The sequence below is a fragment of the Chionomys nivalis genome, chromosome 25, assembly GCF_950005125.1.
Source record: "Chionomys nivalis chromosome 25, mChiNiv1.1, whole genome shotgun sequence".
NCBI classification, from domain to species: Eukaryota; Metazoa; Chordata; class Mammalia; order Rodentia; family Cricetidae; genus Chionomys; species Chionomys nivalis.
The window spans coordinates 5,217,050-5,230,182 of NC_080110.1; the positions used below are offsets into that span (position 1 = coordinate 5,217,050).

At 43.3% G+C, this 13,133-nt stretch overlaps 1 protein-coding gene across 8 annotated transcripts in view; it reads right to left on the reverse strand.

Moving 5' to 3' along the window:
• The window catches only part of Ano4 (anoctamin 4), a 308,453-nt gene that overhangs the window by 104,771 nt on the left and 190,549 nt on the right, over positions 1-13,133 (reverse strand). For all 8 annotated transcript variants that reach the window (XM_057757919.1, XM_057757924.1, XM_057757922.1 and 5 more), the window contains one exon: positions 394-494. In XM_057757919.1, coding sequence (XP_057613902.1) covers positions 394-494 — 101 coding nt within the window. Of the gene's footprint in view, positions 1-393; positions 495-13,133 lie in introns of those variants that run through there.

Genomic DNA, 13,133 nt, shown 5'->3' on the forward strand with positions numbered 1-13,133 from the left:
CTTCATTTTAAAAACAAGTTATTTTTAAAGATCGTATTTTATGAAATTTCTTAAACTTATTTCTTGAAACAACTGATTTTTCTTTCCTGGAAGGTACTATTCAGCAAGGACCATGGTATCTGGTGTCTAGCTTTTCAAAGCAGCAATACACAGAAATTCTAGAAACGACACTCTCAAAATGCAAATGCTACTTGGAAATGCCACTTGATAACAGGAAGGAGTCACTGTGGGCACGAAGATTTATTTGCATTTTCTGAACATCAGGAAAATTTCCTGCCTTAATGACTTCTCCAGCCTGTACTATGATTTTATTTGTTCCAAGAAACAACATCATTAGGTTCACAGCAGAGCAGCAGAGAAAGGCGAGCGGTGGGGAAACACAGTCCCACCTACCTGAAAGGCATCCTTACGTTCATCTGCTCCGCGTATCTTCCCAGGACTTCCCAGGGGGCATGCAGTTTCACAAAGATGACATCACTGTTTACTAGAGAGGACTGAAAGAGAAAAAAAGAAGATAGATTGGAAAGTATATCCAAATCTCCCCCGGTTTAGACGCAGCTGGAACCCGGAATGTAAGAACTTGGAGTTTATAATTTGGGGCATTCTTCGGCAATAAGCCAGTCCCTTGAAGTGTGCATATATTCATTTAGCCAGTATGTCCCTGTTTCAAGCACTGGGGATCTGGCTGTGAAGAAAAGAAGAAAATGTTTACATTCTCCATAAATATTTAAAGGGACAGGTGCCAAAACAGGTTAAAAGAGAGGGATAAATTCAGGCAGAGGTGAGAAGCATGAAGACGGGATGCTGGGAAAGCACTGTGTGGAGAAGGCACACGCTACTTGAGATAAGAGATCAGAAAAGGCCTCTTTGTGGAGGTCACCTGAGCTGAGACCTGAAGGAGACACAGGGATAGGCGGGGAAGATAGCGCGGGATGCGTGCCAAGGTCGCGGGCTGAGAAATGAGTGGCTAAGGTGTGTGACGTAGAAGAGTGACGTAACAGGTTGCGAGAGTGCGCAGAAGAGCATCTACGGCACTCCTAGGCTGTGGAATCCCACCCTTAGAACGTAGGGAAGCCATCTTGATTTTAGTGCTCAGAGATTGCTGTCGCGTCTTGGTGGAGAAAAATTCTAAGGGAGAGATTTATTGAAAGGAGAGATGGAAATTTAGGAGATGGTTCTGTGGATAACGCTCTTACCATAGAAGCATGAGGACGGGAGTCCATGCCCACAGAACCCACATAGAAGGCAGGTTGGAATGACCCTGCGGTAATCCCAGCACTGTGGAGGCAGGGGTGAGTCTGTGAGGTCTAGGCTCAGCAAGAGACCCTGCCTGAGCAGATGATATGGAAAGGTGTCAAAGACGATACCCGGTGGCAGTCATTAGTTTCTGCACATGCCCACACCCGTGAACCCACACATATGCAGACAGCCAAACACACACATAGGTTACACACTCATACCCCTCCTCAAAAGAGTAAAGACAAGAAGAAACACTCCCAGTCAACAAGATGGAAACAAAGGTTGTTGAAGGAGTATGAAGATAGAGGCACCAATAAGAAAAGAGATCAGAAGCTGGGCTGGTGCCAGGCAGTCTTTTCCAAGGCCTGCATTGTGTCTTTGGGGGCTTTTAAACCGACAAGTTGCTTGGACAGGGAAGTCAGCTAGAGCTTCACACCTAGATAGACGCCCTACAGATTTTGGTCTTGGCCTATGGTTAAGAAGGATGTGAATGACCAACTGCAAACTCTTTCTTTAGGCTTTGCTTCCAGAGGGAGAGGAGAGTAACAGGGAGAAGTAGAGGAAATACAGAAGCCAAAAAGTCTAAACTTGCAAGGTGGTCACTTTCTGTGCATGTTGTATGCCACTTACACTGGTTTTTCTTAATAATTCAAGAATGTTAAATTTACCAGGTCCTCCCACCCCTCGCTGACAGTTAAGTTCCTATACTCTGCCCAGGCCCTGACCATTGTGCCCAAACTCCCCTCATCTGCCCAACTCCTGGTGCTGATAAGTAAGAGCTCCTTGAATCCTGAATTCCTTTCCCACCCTTCCACAGATTCCTTAACTCTGATATGTCTCTAAGAGAATCAATAATAACAGACACGGAAAGGAAGGGAGTGTGGGTTGCTGAGGACAGGGCTGCCTAAGCAGGGAGGGGAGTGGACTGTGGGGCAGCAGGCGATCAAGGGAGCAAGGTGGAGACCTAACCAAAATGAAGGGAGCATAAAAATATGGAATTCTACTATCCTATAACCCAATTTAAAAAGAGTTAAGTAGGGGGAAGGAATACTGGGGTTTAGTAGATTAAGAAGGGACGAGGTAAGGAGGGAAAATAGAAGGTAATGAATAGCTTAATCAAAAGCAAGGATGTATGAAAAAGCCTATCGAAACCCACTAGTTAACAAGCTAATTTCAAAATGCACCTTAAAAGAAAGAGTTTGAGCAGAATTGACCTGCATGGGTGAACTATGTCACTCCCAGAAGGTTTGGGTTATTAAGTGAAAGTCACAGTACAAGGCATGGGGATGCCTCCCTAGTAGATATTGGCCAGGGAGGCCCGAGAGGTCTCCAAAACAACACTGTTATTGCCATTGCCCGTGGTTACCCACCATAAGGACACAATACTATACTATACTAAAAACAATACACTCTTTGGCTACAGGAGACAGAAACATCAATTTCAAACTGATCAGAAGATGTCCATAGTACTAAAAGGGGCTATTCAGGCTGCAGGGAGAGAAAATACATCAGTTGTCTTATCCAGTCATGAACCATGCTACAATACTGACCTGTAGGCACGATGTAGCTGCTGGTGCAACAGGCATGACTGTTATGGGATAACTAACTGATTTCGATTGAATTTGACACTCTCCACAGGAAAGAATTTCATGTCTGATACTGTAATCCTGCTCCAAAACTCATAGCTGGGGAGGTCATAGGTCCTAGAGTAGGACTTGGTATGATTACTTTGTTAAATGGCCACACTGTCAAATTGTCTTCTCAATGTTTACATGTATATGTGTAGACTCACGCTGCCCTCAGCTGTGGTCAGAGAAGATCCTTTTCGCAGTGGAGAGCAGTCAACAGAGATAACTAGTCAAAGTGCTAAGGAGGCGATTACTGGGTGCTCAGCCCTACCTGGGACATCTATATGAACCCAACACCACCAAGGTGTGGGGAAGCCAGGGAAAGAGGAGGAAGAACGACTGTTAAGAGCCACAGGATAGGGAGATACATTGTGAGATGCTGTCTTCTGAACACGACAAGGCCATCGCCATCAAGAACTCATACTAGCTGTAGACACTTGCATGAGATCTAGATGAGATTAAGCCAGTGGTGGGGCACGCCTTTAATCCCAGCACTTGGGAGTCAGACACAGTGAATCTCTGAGTTCAAGCCTAGCCTGAACTACAGAGTGAGTTTCAAGACAGCCTGGACTAAACCCTCAAAACAAAGAAAGACCTGAAGTGTGGAGGGGCACATTGGGTAGGATATAGGGGAACTAGAAGGGGAACAGTATGTGACTATGATCATATTTCATATGCATACGAAGTTCTCAAAAGTAAAGAAAACTTAAAAAGAATGTCAACTTGAATTTTGGGGCAGTTGATAAAAACAGAAGCTCAGCTTTATGTTCTCTCACTCCAGGGAATTACATTTTTATTCTTACGCGGATGCTTTGCTTCTCTGTATGTCTGTGTAGCATGTGTGTGTGGTGCCTGAAGAGCCCAGGAAAGGGATGGGATCTCCTGGAATTAGAATTATAGACGGTTGGACACCATGTGAATGACAGCATTCTGAGGACCTTCTCAGTGCAATGCTGAAATCCCCAAAGGAGAAGGGCCAGCACTTGAAGATTTATTTGCTTTGCTCACTGAAATTCCAGTGTGGTAAGCCCATGATGTTTTTCCAGGAAACTATAGCTTGTGTTTACTTATTTTCCTTGATATTTAAATAACTTTATTCACAGTGCTTGATGCTGACAAAGCACTGTCACGTGCTCCGTCATCTTATCCCCACTCAGGGGAGAGAGAGGCAGATCAGCTGATTCACGACCAAGCAGAATGTCTGTCCCAGGTGCAGCTGATCCCGTGCCCACAGCTCTAGGTGCCTTTGTGAACTTTATCTAGTGGCTTCTTAAGGTGCACGGTCTCTGAAGTGTCCTTCCATCAGCTTATGTAGGATAATCTTGAAAGATCATCCTACTTTAGAAGTCAAAGCAACAGAACACAAGGACACTCATGAGAGCCGTAAAGGAAACGTACTACCCATGAGCCAGCATTGGACTGGGAGCTGTCACATTCATTTTGATTCTCTTGAGAAAAATGTTGACCAATTCCCATGAATAACGATATAATAATGTTCGTGGGTACTGTGTGCTTTTGTGTGTGTCTAAGTGTATCCTTTTCACATGATCATGGGGAAAATTTGGTGTATATGGTTTATTACTTGTGTTCAACTCGTTAAGCCGTAACTCATAAGGCTGACCTATACAGAACACTTTCTGAGCTCCATCCTTGACTAATAGATGTGTAACAGATGACTGGTAATTACCCAGCTCATACATCACCCTTTTGTCTACTGCTGAATGATTACGCTGCCATTTCAAACAGATCTTGCCTTGTTATTAAGTGTCCCCTGCCACAAAAATCCAAGCATACAAGTGTCAGAATGAACAGAAGTGGCAATGGGCTATGACATTAAAATACTGCAATCAACATTCCTTAGGGTAGAGCCTGGGTGAGAAGAAAAATGATGGGTTGGCGGCCTTTGGAAACATACGCTTAGGCAAAGAACTGGAGAAACTGTCTCGTAGCATAGGAACTACCTGTAAGAGAAATAGATAAAATACTCATTTCTTTCCTTCATTTAACAGGAATATATTTAATATCTTTTAAGTACTAGATTCCTTGAATAAAAAAAGTATGCAAGCCACAGTCCTTGCCTTGGGATGTAAGAATTTCATAAATGTTAAATAGAGAAATAGGAGGAGAAAGTAAATAAATGTAGCCATATACCATAATCTAACACAAGTGATCTGTCTCATGAAGTGTGTATGTGTGTGTGTGTGTGTGCGCGCGCGCGCGTGTATCCACATATCATCACTTTTTATGACTCCTGACATTATTTAAAAAGAAAAAAATTAGGGTGATCGGAGATACAGAAGTAAGGAATGTGGGTACATGGGTAGATTGTGGACTCCGACAGTCTGGGAATGCTCATCTAAAGATGCCCATGAGAAGATGCACTACAGAGCATTTGATAAACGCATCTGGAGCTTCTGGGAGAAGCCTGGACCCGAGACACAAAGTAAGTACAGTCAGGATAAGATGGGATTTGGAGTTTAAGTTGCGAATGGGAATGTAGATTCTGAGGTTGGACACCAGGTATCCAAACTCTCCCTTCCAGCTCTGTGATCTACACTACCCCCTGCTAGCTCTGTGATCTACACTACCCCCTGCCAGCTCTGTGATCCACACTACCTCTTCCCAGATGTATGATTCACACTACCTCCTACCAGCTCTGTGTTCCTCCTAAGCTATTGAACTTCTCTGTGTCTGTGTTTTAACTGGTAAATGGGAACTAATAGAAACACATATCTCGCCTCAATCCAGGTGAGTTTCTGATAGAATATGTAGTCATTTGTTAACTGTCATTACCTCCCTGAGGAATCAAGAGGACTTGCAGCCTGGGAGGGTGGTCAAAAGGAAAGTTAGTATCTGTGAAAGCTCTGGGAATCTTTGTCTACAAAGCTTCACCAGAAACAAACAAACAAACATGTAAACAAAAACCAAAACCTTGAGAGCTAAGCCCACAATTCCTGTTACCTTTCCCTTTAAGGCTTCATGGTTCAACTTTGACATCCACTCATTCAGTATACTGAAAAACAATCAGTAACCACTTCATGCTAGTGACTCTGACATGACCCAGGAGAGAGAATAGTCAGTAGAAAGCAAGAGACAGGGACACAGACATCATTTCTAATAGTGGATGTACTCTTAGGGGGTGGGTGAGGACACGGATAGCAATGATGGGGAGGAAATGCTGTTTTGAGACAGAATGGTGTGGATAGGCCGCTGGATGCTTTTAAACAGAGTTCTAAAGGAAGTACAGAAGAAGTCTGTTTTATTATCCAGGGAAAAGGCATTCCCAGTAATGAGAGAATAAAAGGTACAGGGTAAAGGCCCTGGGAATAAACATGCCTGCTGTTTCAGTTTATTGATCATGAATGGGCAAGCAGGCACGGCCATGTGCATCTACTCTGTGACCCCTTAGGGACACTACATGACAATATTATGAGAACAAAGTAAAATCTTAAGATTCTGGAGCCAAATGGTGTGGGAAGTCCTTCTGTCTATGTGTTGCTTTTATTGGTTAATGAATAAAGAATCTGCCTTGGCCTGTGATAGGGTAGAGTAGGCTAGGCGGGACAAACTAAACTGAATGCTGGGAGGTTCCTGACAGGTGCTAGAGTTTCTCCATCTCCCTGCAAGCCGCTCTGGGAAACTGATGGAAGACTATACATTCCTGGGGGGGCTAAAGATGCGAGGGAAATCACTAAGCTATTTCAGTTCTTCCCAGGGGGCTGCTATCTAACCAGCTGTGTGCCACTGGGCAAATGACTCGCTCTTTTCTGAGCGCCAGTTTTCTCTCGAAAATGAGGGGTGTATGTCTCTAAGGAGACTGTTTCCGTGTCTGTTCTTATTGATTCCCTTAGAGGCATATCAGAGTTTGGGTGTAGTTTGAAGAGGCTTTTTGGTTGGTTCTGATGGAACTGGCTGATGCAATTCCTTTCTACTGTGTATGCACACGCACACACACACACACACACACACACAGAGAGAGAGAGAGAGAGAGAGAGAGAGAGAGAGAGAGAGAGAGAGAGAGATTGTACCCCAAGGGAAGGAAACTTTGGTGGCACTGTATGGTTCTAAATGACCAAAACATTCACTCCCTAAAAATGACACTAATGCCTATCATAGGAAATAGCCTTTCATAGACTGTTGAGTGTCATTTCCCCAAGGACTCCATTTAGCTCTAGTCTCATTTTCCTGGTTCTCAATGGATGATCTCCCTTCTTCCCAATGGCATTCAGTGTTATCTGGTATCTCCAAGATGGGTATCTTTGGACCAGAGTTGTCCAAGTTCCAGATCACCTTAGCCAAGGCTTACATAATGTCTGCTCTTGGTTGTCTTGCTGGCATGTCTGACTCAAGATACATAAGTCGACCCACGTCTCTGAAGAAACCATTCTTCTCCCTGACATCACAGTGATCCAATCAGTGGTTCGAGTTCAGCCATCATCCTTTACCCATTAATAATCCACAACACAGCCATTTAACCACCAAGTCTTGCTGGCTTTTTCTTTTCACTACCATGAGTCTATCTATGTCGCTTTGCAGATGCTGCCACCATCCTCCCCGTCACCATCAACCTGCTTTTGTCTTAAATACTGCAGCAGCCTTATAGGCGAGTTCTCTCATTCCATTCTTGCCTAAACTGTCACTGGCATCAAAGATGTCTTTCAGAAAGCATTGCACCTTCCTGCCCCTGCCTCCTTCATCAAATCCTGCAGGTGTAGACCCCAGAAACTGTTAAGCTGCCTGTAGGCTACACAGTGTGTTCCTGGTTCCTAGCTTTTACAAAACTCTCACCCATATGGGGTGGGTTTTGAGTCATTTCTGCTCTTGTAAATAACCTCTCATTCATACTCCTGTATATAATCTCGTAAAATTCATTGGTTCACCGAGTTGGACTTGAATGATTAAAAAACAAAAACGCATTGTAATCATGGTTTCCTGGGTCTCTCTGGAAAATCAGTAATGTGGCCAATTCCTGTTCTGGCCACTTCTTATCCTGTAACACTTTCTTATGTTTCTAGACCCAGCCACAGGGAATTTCTTTCCTTCTATCTCCAAATTGCCAAGCTTCTAACACTCTCATGTATTAGTTCTTTGCCTGATAAATTCCTTGTTTTGGGGTCTGAAGTGGTGAGGAGGCAAGATGACCAGCAAGATGTCTCTGTCATTTCTAGAGTTTTGGATTTCTTGTTTGCTTAGGTAATATTATATCCTTCTGGATTCTTTGATGGAGTTGAAAAATGGTTAGTTATAGTTATAGTTTTCCTTAGTTATGATAAGAGATAAAATAGATATAAATATTGTAACTGTAATTCTTGCTTGATAACTGTTATATGTAATTTTACTATGTCAAAGTGAACGCCTTTCTTTTTTGTTTAAACAGAAAAAGGGGAAATGATGGAGGTGGGTCATCTTTCTATCTGTTGTTTCATTGGTTAAGTAATAAAAAAACTGCCTTGGCCCCTTTAATAGGACAAAAAATTAGGTAGGCGGAGTAGACAGAACAGAATGCTGGGAGAAAGAAGCCGAGTCAGGAGTCGCCATGATTCTCCCACTCCAGACAGACGCAGGTTAAGATCTTTCCTGGTAAGCCAGCTCGTGGTACTACACAAAATATTAGAAATGGGTTAGATCAATATGTAAGAGCTAGCCAATAAGAGACTGGAACTAATGGGCCAGGCAGTGATTAAAAGAATACAGTTTCCGTGTAATTATTTCGGGGCATAAGCTAAGCCATGCGGGCGGCCGGGTGCCGGGGACGCAGCCCCGCCGTGTATTACAACAGAGGCAGATGTCTAAGACAGCTGAGCCCGAATAACGGCAGCCTAGAGTGTGGATGGGTACTGTGAGCAGAAGGAGCACCACTCCTGGAGCGAGGATGCCCATTTCTGGACCACGGGCTCGCCAGAAGGGAGACTGTTCCAAATTACCCCGCACTAGTCAGATAAATCCTCACAACAGAGTCCAGACTTTAAGAAAGAGCCCCTTACAGGCTTGAAACAATGTGCTTCCATGTTGTGAGGGGACCTGGGAGGACAAGAGATTGTGAGCAGCCTTTGAGAGCTAAGAAAAGTGTCTCACTGACAGCCTCCAGGAAAATGAAGCATTATTCCAACAACTAAAAGGAACTAAATGACCACATAAGAGGATCTTGAACTCCAGAAAGGAATGCAATTTAACTGACATCCTTAGGATATCTATCATTATGGGGGTTCTGATGAGGGGGTGTACCTGAGTTGTACCTAGAAGCCTGGCCTTTGCAAACTATGGGAGTATAAACAATGCTGTCTCAAGATTCTAGGGCTGAGATACTCTCTTCTATAATGATATAAAACCAATATACACTTTGGGAAATTAATGCTATAATGAGATGCTTCATGGTTATGTCAATGATACTATAGTGAACAGCTTTGCCTAAGCAATATTGCCAGTATCTAGAATGTTTTTTAAGCAAGTGCTTATTGAGAACAATTGTTAAACTAATTTATAAACAGTTTGGGATCTAGATCCCTGGTAGTTTTTCCACATTATTGATAATCTTATTAAATCACTATCATTAAGAACATACTGACTTTCTTTATATCACAAAGGTTCCAATGTAACTAAATTTATAGTAAATTAAGATACACTCTCCTCCAGGTGACAACCAGCAAATTTCCAGTGCTGAGGAGCTATGGATAATGCTTTAGCTTTTTCATCAAAGGTTCTCTGTGCTTCAGTTAGGTAAATAGGCTACAATATGGCCGTTGCATCAACCCTGATGACCTTCCACATCCAACTAGAAAACAGAGCACCAGATATTGGAGACAACCAATGTGTGACTTGCAGAGTTATGCCATAGTAGCAAATGCCCCCTGGCTGTCACTGACTAGAAGTGGTAGAATTGTCAACCAGGTAGCATTCACCACAAACTTGAATGACAGCTAATCCATATTTAGTTTTGGTGCTTATGAAAAGCATACTCCTAATTTTGAAAATAGTGCATGTGCACACACACATATTTGGGGAAAACTATATCATGATGTTTATGTTTTATGTTATCACAAATAATCAATCTACTGATAAGCATTCACAGCTAGGGTCCATTCAATAACTCATGTGCTATTGTGTTCTCAGCGAATGGGAATGATGAACAGCTATTGACCAAGGTTTCTGTCCCACCCGGTCCTGCAGCCGTTTAGTCCCAAAGAAATACACAGAGGTCTACATTAATTATAAACTGGTTGGCCTATTAGCTCAGGCTTCTTATTAACTCTTACGTCTTAAAGTAATCCATAATTCTTGTCTGTGTTAGCCACATGGCTTGTTACCTTTTACCTTTGAGGCATTCTCATTTTGCTTCTTCTGCATCTGGATGACGACTGCAGACTAAAACTTTCCTCTTCCCAGAATTTTCCTGTTCTTTTCGCCCCACCTATACTTCCTGACTGGTTACCCGGCCCAAACTCCCTGCCTGGTTACTGGCCAATCAGCATTTTATTAAACCAATACAAGTGACAAATCTTTACAGGGTACAAGATCATTGTCCCACAGCAAAGAGATCTGAAACAATCCAGACCCAGAAAGGAAAGGAAAACTGGCATCTGCCATTTCTGAAGAAGCAGTTTAAATATGGAAGTAGTTTCTAAGGAGGTGGGAGTGGTCATCTCTCTTGTGCTTCTACCTCTTGCTTGGATATTGTTCTAAACCACAGGATTCTGCAGAGCATGTAGTATATTTTACCGTGCATCATTTTTTTTTTAACCTAAAAGCTATAAGAACACTGTTAAGAAATGGGGGCTTCTATGATTTTTCTTTATAGAGCTGTCTAATTACTAATTAGTTCCTCATTGGTATAATGAATATAGTTATGCTTACCTAGTTCACGGAGGATTATATAAATATTCTGTCATAACACATCAATCTGAAATATAGAATAGATTTGAAATCATGGATTGTGCTTGGGATCTGGCTCTCTTTTTCTTCAGTGCACATGGAAACAACCTTCTGGCTACATGGGCTTGAGATAGATGTTGAGTTTCAGGCAATGGGCTTTGGGAGAACCTGGGAGAATCCTCTGTAATTTATATTTCCCTGCTGCAGAAAGGTGTCTGTATGAAGTTTTCGTCATCTCTGGTCTCTGGCAACAACAAAAAGCAGCACCCATGGTCCACTCAATCACCCCAAAACCCAAGAGGTGACTTCTTTCTGAAGTTTGGGGTAACAAAACCTTGAGTGACAAATACAGACTTTGTATGCATCTATGGAGTTGGGTGAGGTCACAGAGAGACAGAGATATGGTAAAGAGGCCCAAGAAGGGGTCCAAAGATACCATTATACTTAGATATTAAATAGAAGAGAAAGATAACCGAGAAGGTAAAGAAAGATGCAGAGAAGAGAGGAGACACACGGAAGAGCACGTATTGTCTCTGTGATCCACACTTGAGACCTCAAGGAGGAGGAGGTAAGCCTCTGTTGGAGGAAAAGTGGGGCAACAGTGGTGGCCCGTAGAGTCTGGCCCTACATAACCTGTACCTACATAACTTCTAAGGAATATTGAGGGGTTCAATGAAATAAACACAGGACACTAAACAAATGTTTCCAGACATTTTTCTGCATGCTGTAGAGAGAAATGGAATGGCCATTAGATCATGCAGCTATGAGCTTTTATGCCTAATAACAACCATCAGGAGTTCATTCCTAATGACTGGATAGAGAAGCCGACATGAAGATGCAGGAGAAAGAGGACACAATTGCAAGAGAAAAGTCCTTGAGAAGGTGGGATGAGAAGGGGGTCCTGGAGCTAGGGGCAGACGTTCATATACAGCAGGATGAGGGGAGAGGAGGAGTAAGGGGGGTTACAGAAGCCCCTGTCTGAGTGTGTTCATTTTCATCACAGTACAGACGAAGCTATGAAAAGAATTTCAGCTAAGGATGCAGAACATAAGGCAAGAAGACTAAAGAGGTCAGAGGACCAGAGCAGGCTACTACTCCCTAATATATCCGGTGACTACAATAAAGCCAAGAGTGTGCATCTATTAAATAGCTGACATGAACAAGGAGATGAGAAAAAGAAGCAAAGGAAGGAGGGAAGAAAGGAAAAGCAAGATGGAGGGGGACAGGGAGAGAGGGAAGTGGTGAGCCATAAGGTTATTTAGCTGTGCAGGAGGAAGGGTTCATCTATGAGGCGCCCTGAGCATTCTTGGTGCCTAGGCCAGAGTCAAGATTTAACGTTAACGCAGCTGATATATTTTTGCAGCTACATCTTAGCATCAGATACAGGCAAAGAAGGTAACACTTCATTAAATGTCATCAAGGCTTTCCCAGGCAGATAAGCCAAAGCAACAATGCAGCCCAAGAGTTCAGGGGCTTACATGCGAGGAGGCTCAATGATGACCGACGGAATAGCAGCTAAGGAAACAGGGAAACAAAGTAATGCTTGAAAACGATTCAGAATCATCAGCCAGTGGGAGCAATCTCATATCCAGTTTACCTCCTAATGACTCTTAGAATATTTAAGCTCACACAAAGCAGGTTCCAGTTCCAAGTACCAGCACCCAGTGTTCCCGAGTTTAGCTGTAACTCTTGGTTTCCTAATCACGATTGATTGCTTTGTTGCATGGAGGCTTTAGGTGGATGGAAGCAAAAAGCAAACCACAAACTGGCATCCAGCACCGACCTGATCACTCGCTTTGCACACCAAATACAGCACCGTGTGACAGACAGAATCAAGACTGGGAGCTTTTCATTCAAATGGAGTTTGCACAGCGAACTTGGAGCAGGAGAAACCTTCGGGCAGTCAGGGGGAAGAGGAAAGACTCAGCAGTTCACACCCTTTTAGAACTATAGTGCTGCCCACAACTAACTGAGTGAGGAAGTAGATTTCTGAAGACCCACGGGCGCTGATTAGAGTCTGGGAAACTGCATCTAGGCAGCCTCGAATGCACGCTCCAATGATTTACTGCTGTACAATCCAAAATAATATCCTAGCTGGACCCAGGAGCCTTCAGATGGAGGAGGAGGGGCCCCCAGGGGCAACGTAATGCGTTTCGGAAACACTAATGGGCACAAGGTCTCACCACGTGTAATTTTCTTTCCTACCAGCTGACCTGCTAAGGTCAGGGAAATCATGAGCAGCATGGTTTCTTTCTTTCATCTGCTGCAGTCCTGGCCTTCTAGGAAGCTCTTTTTAATTTCAACACATCTGGGGGAAAAATGAGAATGGAAAATGGAACTGAGAAGCAAAGGACTCCCCTGGGCAGTAAACATCATACTCCCTGAAGACCCTTCGAG